General features: G+C 32.2%; 1 protein-coding gene across 2 annotated transcripts in view; it reads right to left on the reverse strand.

The window, feature by feature from the left end:
• Positions 1–394: 394 nt before the first annotated feature.
• The window catches only part of LOC128987130 (uncharacterized), a 139,399-nt gene continuing 124,386 nt past the window's right edge, over positions 395–15,407 (reverse strand). For both annotated transcript variants that reach the window (XM_054407849.1, XM_054407848.1), the window contains 2 exons: positions 12,501–12,676; positions 395–5,647 (listed from right to left, as the gene is read on the reverse strand). In XM_054407849.1, the coding sequence (XP_054263824.1) occupies positions 12,502–12,676 (175 nt within the window). In that variant the 3' untranslated portion in view covers positions 395–5,647; position 12,501. The remainder of the gene's footprint in view (positions 5,648–12,500; positions 12,677–15,407) is intronic.

Here is a 15,407-nt window from a genome sequence, read left to right on the forward strand (position 1 = left end):
AAAATTCCTTATATTTATCTTTCTGTTTCTATGAGTTGAATACATGTTTTAGTAAGAGAAGAAATTGCTGTTAGATTTTCAAGTGAAAGCGTGCAGGTTCCCCTAGTACTTTAAGGATAAAAATCACCACATTTACTACTAAAATATAAATTTATTTTTCTAAAATATAAAAAAGTTCCACGTCCACATTTTTTAAATGTCAAAAACCAAAAACTAATAAGTAAAACTAATATGTAAAATATATTACAATAAAAGGTACTCGTAGTTAAATTTTATAAATGCAAATGAACAGTTCTTATAACTAAACTGTGGAATAAATAGAACACAGGAAATAGTAGTTTATGCAACAATTGCGTAAACATAGTCCTAAGAAACAAGTATATTTTTACCTTATAACTACTACAAGTGTCGTAAAAGCTAATTACGCAAGTTGCTTACACAACTTACCTATGACCGTTTATTAATTATGTTCGTAAAACTGTATTACCTTTACTCTTTTGGTTACTTTTTTCAGGTAACAGGTAATGCTAGCAGCATTATTACCATAGGTAACCTCTCAAGTACAAGTAGGCTAAATGTAATTTTTTAGCAATACTGAATGTATTGAAACCGTTCAAGAACAATCTTGCATTTTCAAAATCTTTTAATAAACCTTCCTGCAACTGTTGGTTAGCAAATCATTTAGTTCTCTTAGGATAAGTAAGGAATGTGTGAGTTTCCAGAGGAAGTCAGCAGCTCAACAATTGAATTGTTTGTTACCAGTTGATAAATTGCCATTCAAAGCATTAACATTTTACTTATTTTCTCTTAATCCTTGAACCCAATTGGTCCTTTTTATTGCACTAGGGCTGTAAAGAAAGCAAACCATGTGGTAAAGTGAATCTTTTTGATTCTAAAAATCAAACTGAAAAAGCTAGTTTGAAAAAAACGATCGTAGGTAAATGTTGTTTACAACACAGTTATTGTTACTACATCACTAACAAACTAGCACAGTTAGATTATACTAGACACAGTCCATAAATAGAGAATTTAGGTCTTGTACATTATGAGCAGTAGACTATTAGGATTGTGGGTTTCACCAAAGAGTTAATTCCGTAACTAAACCTTTATAGTCTTAACGTCATCGTCTCCGAACTGGGCAAATAAACACTGCTCTGATGAGCATGTAACAATGGAAATCCCAAACTTTTAGTAGGACTAGCTTGTAAGCTCAGAAATAAAGAAAAATCAACCTGTCCTCAGCCGAAAAATACAGAGAAGTGTGTGACAGGATACTTGGATTTCCATATTACATAAATAATTAAATAACATAAAAAAATTATCTGTTATAAGTTTCGTTTTTAAACACTTCATTGGTGTTTACAAGTTTCAAAAGTGTTCAATCTGTGGGTACTCTGTTCAACTTTATTTATGGTCTGTGATAGTATTAGCACCTATCTAATGCAATAATAATAATATGTCTTATAACTAACTGGTAATCTCGAAAACTTAATAAAATGTAATTCATATCACAGTGCAACTTAAGTATACTCAATAAGAATAAGTGTTTAAGCAAAAGGAAATGTGTTTACAAAACTTAATTTGGCACATTGTCTTATGTTTTGTAACTCTACCCCATTCCCATGTCTCCTTTAAGAACCCCTTTTTACAGCAAATCAAATAAATATCTGAAGTCAATCAATCAAGCATTTCACAAATGGTACCAAACTCCATGATTGCCTTGATAAAAAAAATCAGACAACACTAACAGGGAAGTAGACATCTAGATAAAACAACCAGCCCATGAGACAATCATCAACCCAAAGCATTCGATACAAATTCCAATAAAATGTGTTCCTATTACGATGGATGCCTATTGCATGCTATACTTTGAGCTCATGCAATACAACCAAAATAACCATTTTAGGACATTCTCTTGTGAGTAGAGGTTAGTGAAAAGTCCTATTCAAATTTCAATATTTTATTTTGAAATGTGAATTTGTTTTGAGAAATGTACAGACTTTGAAAAACTTGGATGCCTGCAAAATCGCCTCAATTTATTTATCGTAGGAGGCAAGTTAATAAGACACACTTTTGTTTCTTAAATTTTACATTTTTTGCTACACACAATATGTGAAATTTGTATGGTTAGCAATCTTGAGATCAACTCTTGTGAGGCAGCCCATAGCTTCATTAAGAATAGAGTAATCTATACCCTCTCTTTAAATCTCTTTAAAAATAAGTTGTATGATAATAAGAGTGCTCTCTTACTGTTTCTACAATTACACTACTATCCTTACCTCTAAACATAATTTAATTTAAGTACGGTACCTATAGTTCTATGTTTAGCTAATACATAGCTTCAGTGTTACAATTGCTGGAGCAGCACGGTTTTGGTGTACAAAATTACAAATTAAAATAAATCTACTTCAACCTATACTAATTATGTTTTAAAAGCATTGTTTGTTTCTGACTTAGAAAAAAGCACCTTTTTTTCATTCTAATTCCAATCATTTCTTTAACAACACATTTATTTTTCAAAATATCAACTATGTTTGCCTTTTTTTTCAACAGCAGGAAATATCCGTAATTTAGGGCACCTTGTTGTTGGACAGCATTGATAATCTTTTTGTGGCTTCATCAGGCCCAATTTCGTATATGAGCTGACTAGGCTGTAGCCCAGATCGCCAAAATTTTAATGGGCAAAAAATATAAAACAAGTTCTCAAAGTTCCATTATTTACTTATCACAAGTCCCATTGTTTAATTTTTTGTTCAATCTTTCTCACTGCCCAATGACAATTAATTGTTAGTGAGAAAGATTGAACAAAAAATTAAACAATGGGACTTGTGATACGTAAATAATGGATCCAAACTTAGGACCCAAAATTAATTGTTAAACAAAGGTAAAGACAGATTGACATGAGATGAAAAGGCTGCACAACTGACAAATACCTAGATACTGTGAAGTTTTGTTTGAGTAAACATTTGGCCCTAATCATAACCTTACAAATAGAATAATCATTGTAATGGAAAGCATTTAGTTGGTAACGGCATTATGCACGTAGAACAATCTCTGCCACATCGCTATTTCCTTTTAAATAGCTTTTTGATATGCATTGTACCTGTTATTAAATTTAGAGAAAGTACTGTGAATGGAAATATGTCTAATAACAATAACACTCTGTGAAACATATATTTACTCGTACAATCTGTTGGCCCATCCTACGTACGGGAATCGAGTAGTAATTAAAACTGAATATAATCTAATAACAATAACACTCTGTGAAACATATATTTACCCGTACAATTTGTTGGCCCATCCTACGTACGGGAATCGAGTAGTAATTAAAACTGAATATAATTCAGAACAGCTAGTTTACACTCGTACACAAATGCTGGCAGTTTTAATGGGGAAAATCATCTCATAAACAAATGTCTTGTGACCACCTATATCTTAAATCAGATTATACGCCTATACAATATGCATTTTAAATCTGATAATTTTAAAATAAAATAGCAATTGTGTTGATTTGAAAAGCCTTGAAGTGAGATTGGCGGCCAATTCACACACACTGGTCTTGAGTACAGTAGCTGCACACCAATATTTTACAACCCATAGTCGTGAGCGAAACATGTAGCACTCAAATCACCTGATTTGTTTACTCGCCTCTCGTGATATACAGCAGAGTTTTACACATCCTGTATGTTTAGATTGCAATCATTGACAGTTGTACATTAGAACAAATAAAAAATACATAGAACAAATAGGAGAAGCTTAACTGTAGGACTATACAATAGTGAAAGTATATTATACACACTTTTGGGACAACATAATGTACAATAACGTTTCAACCAGGTTTTCCATACAAAATATACTAAGACGAATGCGAGTTGTATAACTATACAATATACAGCGATGTGTATTATACACAGGTGTTGGACCGAGTGTGTGGTAACGGCTCAAGCTAGAGCTTCATCTCATTAACAGTTGCGAATATAAATCACTTCCGCACCCGGTGATCCCACCTCGCGAAATCTACAGCCTCTGCATTCATCGAGAACCATTCTCAACCCAGTGTGTGATAACACTATATGAAATGTATTTACATAATTCTTAAATCGATGGACAAAACTGCTCTCTTAATGTTGCCGATGACATGTTTTGAAAAAGTGCTCTAAACATAATATTTATCGAATAAAATCCATCGTGTTTTACGATATTGAGCTTAGATACTTACCGTACCTTATCGTACTTGATCTGAGGTACCTTACTATACCTCCATGGCCACTGAAATCTTAAGGGGATTCTGGCTTCCCATTCTCTTTTATCCCCTGCCTCTTCTAATGTAGATCCTAGTCTGGAGATGTATTTCATTACTTGGTCTTTCCACTTCATTCTTGGTCTTCCAAGTGGTTGTCTACCTTGTAGTACTCCTTGGAATACATGTTTTAAAGTCGTCTCCACCACGCATAGCCTGCATCCGAGCCTTTTACTTTTGGAAAGCACCCTGAATCAATTTTGGTTTCTACTGACATCCTGCAGCTAATTTGGCAGTTTTCTAGAGACCGGCTAAACCGGTTGACATTTTAATTACTAACAATAATTTTGGTTTTTTTGGTATGCCGACAAACACACATTTAAACATCAAGAAAAGAAGTATCAACACATAAACTACTTAAACGGTTAAGCGATAGTTTGCTTAGTAAAATATTTTAGCGTGAGTTAAAATTTTAGTTAATGACATAAACTTATACTTACACAGATTGCAGTTACGACGAAACTTGATTATACACAAATGTTTGAGATGTGTTGCTAAAAATCACACATTTCCTAAAAACGCAGATCCTTTACAGTAAGAAAAAAATATGTTTTTAAGTGAAATAGTATGTAGGCATAACTTTTAATATCTTGTAAAATAAACATTCCAATGAATGTTTGAAACCATCTGTCAGTTAAACCAGCACTGAAACAACTTCAACATTCTCTCCTCTCCCTCTTAAAATTATCTTTCTTTTAACACAAAATCTGTCAAGTGGTTGATTCAGAATTGTGAAATAAAAAATCCCTGTAATATATAAGAAGAAGATACTGATAACTGACAAGACGGTAAATACAGTACATATAAAAGATGGCGCAACCATGATCAGACGCAGTAAGCACCTATGGGTCTGATGATTGGTCTTGAGTGTCCAATTGAAATCAATCACACCTTACCATCTTTTGTAATATGTAAAGCCTTGCGAGTTAACAGTATAAGTAAAAATATATGTTTCAAGAGTGTTATTAGACATATTTTGATTACTTTCAGAATATTCTTGTAACATTTCAAACATTTTCTACCACTAATGTGTGTGATGAACACTTGCACATTTCTTCAATAATTTATCATGAAATTGTTTCTACAAGTAGTTAAAGCTTTATAAATAAACTATTCCGGGTTAAAACAATTTGTAACACTTACAACAATCTTACACTTGTAACTTAGCTTAGGAAATATAGCCTATTATTATCACATCATACACTGCGCTTTTAGTAATCCCAACTTACAAGACAAAATCCAATTTTTGACTGTAATAATTTTCCAATTCTAGCCTGGATGATGAATCTTCTTTTTTGCTTCAGCACGATTCACATAATCTTCTTAATTGTTTTGTTCATAATCAATCTAAAAATACAACATCTTTTTAAACAGAGGCACAATAAATTTATTTGATTTTATCAACAGATCATTTTAACATAACTTAACTCTTCCCGGTTGGGAAACTTGTGGCTGTAGATGTGCCGATTCTGCAGACAGCTGGTTAGTGATTGTTCAGTAACAAGCTGGTTTGTGCCACTTTGGCACTACTTTCCTGCGCTCTGCAGAATCACTGTGACCTTGTACCAACTATGCTTCACAACTTAAACTTGCATTTTTAATTTAACTGAAACATCTTTCTTCAGGGCATAAATCTTCCAATTTACCATACAAGGTTCCTTTTCAAATAAAATCTTGCCCAATAAATAATTTATTAAGACTTTTTATCCATTATTTATAATCTGTTGTAATATTTTGAAAGAAGAGTTGAAGATTTATCTGCCATTTTAATTTAAATGCACAACCAGGTAGCAGAAATAACTGTTTTAGTAAGAAAATATTTTATGCACTACAGTGCACTATTTTTACCCAACTTAAAGTAAAGAAGTATGGCCCGCAGACCCCTACTTAAAATTCACAAAAACACCCCATTTGCCTCTAAGAGCTACAAAACAAAAGCTAAATGAACTTGAATTAGAACTAAAGCTCTCAAACATCAAGGAAATAAATAGGGAAATATAGACTAAAACAGAACAAATCTAAATAACGTGCAGAAAAATACCACTCTACTAACTCATCTGTAGTGAACTCAACTTATTTACAACTAAGCTTAAAGTAATTTTATTTAACCCTTGAGGAGGCGCTTCACCAGTAAAACAGGAGCGGGCGCATGCAGAGTTTTATTCCGCAACACTAAATAACATAAATTTTACCCATTTTACTTGTTTTTATAACGAAATATAATATGTAAATGTTGAATAACCTAATCATAAACCTAGTTTCTTTGTTCATAACATTCTTATATATTAAAACGTGACAGGGTTTTTTTATTTCACGATTCTGAATCAACCACTCGACGGATTTTCATGATTTTTGTGTTGAAAGAAAGATAAATTTGAGAACTAAGGAATGTCGAAGCCATAATTTTAATTTAGGGACCCAGTTTTTTACAAATTAAGTTTTAATTTTTGAAAATTCTAGCAGCCGACGCTTAAGTTCTAAATTAGCTTTTGGTATATAATATAATTTGCTTAACATAACAGCGTTTGTGGCACAAATTCAGCATTTGGATAAAAATTTAAAGACATACTTAGGGTTGACTTATTTATCCTATGTGTAATTCTATAGGCCTAATGATTGATACGTTTATTTATTTGGTAGATTATTTAAATATACATAGTAAAATACTAGACGTTCAAAATTATTTTTTAAAGCAGTCTTTAAAGTCTTAAGTTTGTTTTAGTGGAATATCATTTGTTTTAACTCACAGCTGGTTGAATACAAAAATATTCTATATAACTATGAGGTTAGTTTCGTTACTCTGTGATTTGTCATTGATTATAGGAAATAAGTAATTTGATTATATAACCATTGCTGTATACAAATCGGAAGCTCACGAGTCTTTAAATGAAAGCTTTTGCAAATTATTGTGACGCAGGGCCCCATAATTTCCCCGCGTCTGGGCAATTATCCCGCCACCGGGGATAACTTCTGTACCTAGGAGTACCTGGTTGACGAGAGTCTACAGTAGTCAGTCGTCAGTCGCCACGGGGAGCTTGTAGAAGACGGTCCATGGACACGACGGGAGTGTCGGGTCGAGATGGTAACATGATTTGGGGTTGCCGGAGACCACAGGTCTAAATATAGTAAAGGAGGGTCCGAAGTAGAGCGTTAATTGATTAATATTTTGTGTGAGTTTTATTGATGATACGTTAAGTTGTTTTTTCTTGGTTTTGTGTCAAATTAAAGTTTGTTTTGAGCAACTGAGCGTCTCTTCACTTCAGTCCACCCCACGCCCCGAAGGGATAAAAGGTAAAACAAATATTTAATCTCATTGTAAGCCAAGCGAGTAGCTAAGGGGGGTGTGACAAGCTGGTGGAGGCGCCGGGTATTCCTGAGGTGTTTAGAATGTTTAGATCCTGAGACGGAATACGGACAGGTATATAAAAGAAAAATGGTTTGTAAGAGATAGAAGGAGTTTATTTTAAGGTCATTTGAATTAGAATTTAAGTAACAATGGTGGATGAAGGTCATTCTTGGTACCGGTAGGGAGGGGCAGTATATAGCCATTATCTTTTAAATTTGTAATATAAATTTGAGTTTTGTAGTTAAAAAGTAAGATAAATTGTGTTGAGTTTTGTTACTGCTGATATCAATTAGAGTGACTTATACCCAGGTCAAACTCCTTGAGAATGACTGCAATCTCCATCTCCTAGTAAATAGCTAATAGTGTAGTCTGTAGCTTTTGCCCACTCAATTTCTGGTGACTTTGAGGACGAAAGACAGATGAGTAGAGGTGTTGCTCTTGCCTTCAGAAAGAAATTTGGCCGACCTTTACGTTCAGAGTGCCTAAACAGCCATGTTACTCTCCAGAACAAGCAAGGTGCCGCAATTTATGGGCTTGTGACCAAGGATATTTATAGGAGTAAACCCACAGTCATGGACTATAACCTAGCTTTCAAGAAATTCACAGAGGAATTCAAAAAGAAAAACTGCAAAAGACTTCTTTGTTCTCCATTGGGCTGTGTGAGGGACAAAATATCACTAAATATTTTCTCCAAAAATATAGTGGATTTCCACTACATCACTGGGGCAAGGGTGGAAATAATTGCTCAGAAGGAGAAACCAACAAAAGTGCTAAAGAATGGGCTAGAATATGAAACATTTTTAGCTATGCTACGGAGCTGCATCACAAGAGAGATGAATTTAAGAGTTCCTGCGAGCCTACCTGAAGATGCTCAGACTCTATCTCAGAAGAGTGTCAAAATAGCAAGTACACCTGTTGCTGTTCTACATGACCACCCATCTAAGGAACAAGTGAACTGTAGTAATGTCATAATAGACCATAAATCACCTACATCACTTGAGCACAAAAACTCTGAAGATTGCCAGACACTTACTGGAATGTCATCTGATTCCCTTTTCCATGGATTCAAAACTCCTGACAAAAGTAAAGCTCGAGAATTTATGAGGAGACTACGCTCAATCGAAGAAAATTTCATAGGAACAAGAACTGAAACTGATAATGTAAATAATAAGTTAATTAATCATAAGAAGTATTTTTTAAGAAACAAAAAACCAAAACAAACACTAATTTAGCACCTGTTTCAAAAGCCAGTAAGAGTAAGAAATTATATATTTTCCATCAAAACATACAATGTTTAAGTAGCAGAATTGATTCTTTAGAAATCACAATTGATGAAATTAAACCAGATGTTGTTATTTTATCAGAGCACAAATTAACATTAACTGAAATTGAAAATTTTGAATTGATTGGCTATAATACTGTGAGTTATTATGTAAGGAATGTGAATCAAGGAGGCGGGGTATTAATTTTAGTTAAAAAAGAAATTCGATGTAAAAAACTAACTAATTCATTAATAGATCATTTAAACACAGATAAGATTTTTGAATCTTGTACAGTCGAATTAGAATTGAACAATGTTAAGGTTATTGTAGCTGGCATTTATAGAACTCCTTCAAGAAATATTGCTGGTTTTTTAGAAAACCTGGACAAACTTTTATGTTTTCTATCAAGTTTTAGTACTAATTTATGCATTGGAGGAGATTTTAATATTGATGTATTGACCGATGATTGTAAAAAATTTGATTTTGTTAGTTTACTTAAGACACATAACATGTATTACACAGTAAATATTCCTACTAGAATAACTGATAGTTGTGAATCGGCAATAGATAACTTTGTTACAAATATTAATAAGACATATGTAAGGGTAATTTGTCTTGTAACTGCACTCTCTGACCACGATGGGCAAATTCTTGAATTGGATAATGTCAAAAATACAAATAAAAATATAAGGCTGTGGGAAATGAAACGTTGTTTTAAAAAACCAAATATTGAAAACTTTGTGAATGATTTGACAAATGAAAATTGGGACAAACTATATCAAACACCAATTGATAACAAATTTTCATATTTTTATAATGTATTGAACTATCATTTTGATAAAAACTTTCCAAAAATAAATGTTAGAAGTAACCCCCAAAGAAAAAATTGGATTGATTGGGAAATAAAACATGAACGGACTAAGCTCATAGATAACTATAGACAAAAAAGGAGAAATAAAAATGTTTGTGTAAAAAAAAAACTTAAAAATGCAAAAAAGGAAATACAGAAATCTTGTAATACAAAAGAAAAAGCAATATTTTGAAAACATAATAAATAAATCAGATAACCCTACAAAATCTATTTGGCAATTGATCAAAAAGGAACTGTACAGTAGCAAGGATCAATCAAAAACAGAGCTATTTTTAAACCACGAAGGTAAATGTGTCACTGATCCTTATAAAGTAGTCAACATATTGAATAATTTGTATGCTGACCTTGTAGAGAATATAATTATTCCTGAAATTAAAATGAATAAGAGAATAATAAATAGACCAATAACAGATGCAGTATTAACTAATCATACTTTTAGGTTCAAAACCATTTCAGAAGAGGAGTTGATTCAAATAATAAATTCAATCAAAAGCAAATGGTCCTCTGGGTGTGATGATATCCCAACAAAAATAATTAAAGATGCTAAGTGGGCAATTCTCAAACCACTTCTTCATGTTATAAATGCATGCCTCATTTCAGGTGTTTTTCCTTCTCAGTTAAAAATATCCAAAATAATTCCATTATATAAAAAAGGAAACAAAAATGAACCGTCTAATTATAGGCCTCTTTCAATTCTACCCTCTTTGTCAAAATTCTTTGAAAAATGCATGTTATTACAATTGACAGAATATTTGGAAAATAATAATTTGTTATTTTCCAATCACACTGAACAGCATGGTTTTAGGCAAAAAAAATCCACTGTAACAGCTATAATAGCCTTTGTTGAAAATGTGATTAACAAACTGGATGAAGGTAACCAAGCAGTAGCTGCTTTTTTAGATTTAACAAAGGCTTTTGATAGTGTTTCCCATTCACTTTTATTAAAAAAAATAACTTTCTTTGGTATATCTGGCAAAGAATTAGCTTTGTTGGAATCTTATTTAACAGATCGCCAAAAATATGTAGAAATATCACACATTGAAAATAATAAAGCTTTTAAAATCAATTCAAAAACCAGATCTATTAATTATTCTGTACCACAAGGTTCTGTCCTTGGACCATTTTTGTTTCTTTGCTATTTGGGAAAGTTGCCAAACTGTCTACATACACTTACAGCTAATAACAATTTCAGTATTTTTGCCGATGATATTAATTTAACAATCTCTGACCGAAATATTAATAAAGTTTTTTCTGAAATTGGCACTGCAATCAATATAATTAATGACCAACTAAATAGCTTAAATTTATTAATTAATAAAAATAAAACAAAAATTATTAAATTTTCTTGCAGGAAGTCAAAATCTATTACTTCAACAGCGCCACCTTTCAACCTTTGTGAAAATACTAATTTTTTAGGTTTAGCGTTGGACTGTACTCTTAATTGGACAGGTCACGTTAATAAAGTCTGCTCTAAAATAAGTTCTGGGATCTTTGCTATAAAGAGACTGTCAAATTTCTGTGATTTGAAAACAATTAAATCGGTTTATTATTCAGTAATTCATTCACACATAACATATGGCATTGAAGTCTATGGAGCTACTTCAAATTTTAACATGAATAGAATTTTATATTGGCAAGAAAAAGCATTAAGAACTATGTTAAAACTAAAATATGACACTCCTTGTAAAACTTATTTTTCAGAATTAGGGATAATGACAGTTTACAGCCTTTATATTTTTAACACTATTCTCTATATAAAGAACATAATTGGCACATTATCAAAAAATCTCGACAAACATGAATATAATACTAGACGAAGACATGATTTTCAAATTACAAAACATAACAAAGAGTTTTTTTTAAAAGAAGCCAAGCTATAATGGGATTATCTTTTTTAACAGCCTACCAATTTCAATTAAAAATAAAATAACCTCTGGCAATTTTAAAAATGTTTTAAAATCTTTTCTAATTGAAGGTGCATTTTATAGTTTTAATGAATTCCATACAAAAACTAAGCAACACTATGTTAGTCTTTAAGTTTAGTAATAGTTTTATATTGACGCCATTTATGTATACATATTGTATATAAAAATGAATAAAGATGATTTTGATTTGATTTGATTTGATACAATAATGTTGTTCTGAACCACACGTTATTCATTAGTGTTGATTGAGTTATTTAAGTTTAATTTGTGTTGATTTTGATTCTGAGTAGTATATTTGGTCGATATTTTTGTGTTTATAAACTAAATAATACATTTAAACATGTTTATAATTTTGTATGTATAAAATATACACGCAGTTTGACAATAGCGCATGAGAAAATAAACTTTGCGCTAAGGACTTACGCGATAGGGCGCACGTGGAGTAAACCTCTGCAAACTGACACCGCGTCACTGAATTGCAACTGACAACAAAATGAGGAAGAATTCGGGGGTAAAAATAGCTTAGGGGCATTCCCAGGATGACGTGCGTGAAGTGTAGAGCTGGACACGATGCCGACACCCATTATGCATATTTATATTAACAAAAACTACAAGCGCCCGCTCGAGGGTTAATGATACATCACTAAAACAACTTTTCTGAATTTTAGATAAGTACGAGGATTGTATATAAATGGTATCTATCAAGATACCATCAGCTCCCCATTGTTCAGCATCTAAAATTTTATATTTTATGAATGTAAATATAAATAAATGATGATACATAAACTTGTCTCACCTTACAACAAGACAATGCTATGGTCCCTCTCCAGACGACGCTTGGCCTTCAGTGCTACCACCCCCATGAGATCTGAGGGAGCAGGCAATCCTGCCAACACAGCGCCACTACAAGGCTGGTGGTAGAACACCTGCATTCCTCCACAGTTGTAGCCGAAAGTTATACTGTCGTTTGCTCTGTAGACATGTCCCATTTATTAACTCAATATTGTAAAAATAATATCCAAGAGGTGAATTCAAAATCTTTGACTAATCAAAATATTGAAATGAAATGAAAAAGATACAATACTACATTATTGCCAAGAAATGAAATAAGTTGACAATGTCACAAAAAACTTAAGTACTTTTACTTGAAGTAAAATACAAAATACATTTACAGTACTTAAAATTTTAATACATTCAGAAAGTGAAAATTATTTTTTTAACTAACATGTTGAACGTCCTTTGTCCAAGGTTGGCGACATTTGTAACGTTCTTAATGCATTCGTTCTTTCCCATGCTTTGCATTAGCAATAGGGGGGGGGGGGGGGAGCGGGAAGAGGAAAATGTTCTTAAATTTACAGTATCAAATGGTTACACATATAATATTGATTTTAGACACTGTAATGACTCAAAAACCAATGTTTACAAATATATTCATTAGGCCTAATTAAATTCTAAACTAAATCTTGTTATATTTTTAATATCTATTCATGTTCATTGTTAATATTACTAAAACCATATTGTCTCAACATATATATAAATATACAGGGTGGTAAAAAAGTCCCTGGACAGTAAAATATTTTAAAAAATAATGCAGATAGAGCTACAATACTTGGTACAAAGTTACAGGGCATAAAACTCTATTTTAACACATATTCAGTGATCCAATAACTCTTCAGGGGGACGGCCCACAAGGAGTCGGAAGAAAATCTTAAATGGAAGCATAGGTCAATATGCACATCAAATTAAAGGTCTTTTTTAGTAGAATACAATGCCACAAACCGCACTTCAAAAGGTTGACCCTGCACAAAATGACAGTTGTTCAAAGATTCATTTAATTTACATTGCTATTATACGCTTTATCCTCAGGGGGCACAGCCCTAGGAATCGGAAGAAAATTGTTAACGTAAGCATAGGTCGATATGCACATCAAATTAAAGGTCTTCACTAGTAGATTACGATGCCGTAAATTGAAGCTCAAAAGAATGCCTGAGTAAAAAATGGCAGTCGTTCAAAGATTCAAAATGGCGGATTCAAGAAATCTTTGAACATCTGCCATTTTGCGCAGGATCAACCTTTTGAAGTGCGGTTTGCGGCATTGTATTCTACTAAAGAAGACCTTTAATTTAATGTGCATATTGACCTATGCTTCCATTTAAGATTTTCTTCCGACTCCTTGTGGGCCGTCCCCCTGAAGAGTTATTGGATCACTGAATATGTGTTAAAATAGAGTTTTATGCACTGTAACTTTGTACCAAGTATTGCAGCTCTATCTGCATTATTTCTTTTAATGTTTAACTGTCCAGGGACTTTTTTACCACCCTGTATATATATATATATATATATTTTTTAAAATCAAAATTTATTCATTGACTTATCAAATTATTTTTATTCAAAACAATTCCTCCATTTAAAATACAGTACATCTGGGTTCAAGATTATCACTAAAATTCAACCATGTTTTTATTTATGTGAACCCCATAATTTACAAAATTATTTACAACAATGAACAGTGACAGTGCAGTTAAGGCATCCAAGAAGAACATACAGAAACACAGTTGTGATAAATAAATTGTGAAATTATGAAATGAAGTATTGTCAAAATATCCAAATTAACTGAAGAAAGGAGGATTTAAGCCTATCCAGAAGAAAATTATTATTATAGAAGATTGGTGAGAACATTCCATTTATTATTAACTCAAACTATAGACATCTCCAGGATCCATTTTGGGACTAAAACTACCTCAATTTCATTAACAGTAACAAAAGAAAAGAAAATTAATAATCTTACTAAAATATTGTTTCAAAATTATTGTTCAATTTACATCCTTATTGTAGGTATTTTATAATAAATCTTTTGATTCACAGTCTAGACACGAATCCCACCCCCTGAAAAATTGTTGTAACCACTTATTTACCATTGAAAATTGTATTCAATAACATCTGTACCTCATCATTTCTATTATTAGTGTATGACAAAAATAAAATAACAACAACATATTTAGAGGTTTATTTCATCACAAAATTCAATTTTATAACTTAATTTAATCAAAGTCTGTTTTTTTTTTTTTTTTTTTTTTTTTTTTTTTTTAAAGTAAACCCTAGAAACTTATTTGCCAACTTAGTACGAAATATAGCAGATAGCCTACAGAAATGAAAAACTGTACTGATATGATTTAATTGTCAAAGATACACTGACTTATCCCTAGTTGGGTGTTGCATGTAAATTTGACGTAGGGCGAGTTATTTTTAGCGTCCACCCCCCCTCCCCAAAACCAATGCTACCCTCCTTCCAGCGGTGGTCTCAGCAGTCATTTGCCTTGTGATGGCTGCCTTGGTTTGGTCGTGGTGTATTCAGGCTGTCTAGTTTATTTCCATTTTCAAATTCAAGACTAATTCCTGACTTTTCAAGACTAATTCCAGATTTTTCAAGATTATTTTTTTTTTCAACAAATAGTGAGTGTTGATACCAAAATGTAACAATTCTCGTTTCTTGATACCAATACCAATTTTTATTCATAGTTTAACCAAATTTTCTAAATAATTTGGTTGTAATACACACACCCTGTCTTTATGTCATAACGATTATTAAGATAATGGTTAAAAAAAAGACAAAATGCAGCAATGCAAAATTCTAAATAGCCAATTATGGTTTTTTTTATCATGAAATCTTCCAGGGACGTGTAGACATCACCATTGACTGCCG

Source organism: Macrosteles quadrilineatus, unplaced genomic scaffold (assembly GCF_028750875.1).
Source record: "Macrosteles quadrilineatus isolate MER2022 unplaced genomic scaffold, UCM_ALF_1.0 Scaffold_2__2_contigs__length_208266976, whole genome shotgun sequence".
NCBI classification, from domain to species: Eukaryota; Metazoa; Arthropoda; class Insecta; order Hemiptera; family Cicadellidae; genus Macrosteles; species Macrosteles quadrilineatus.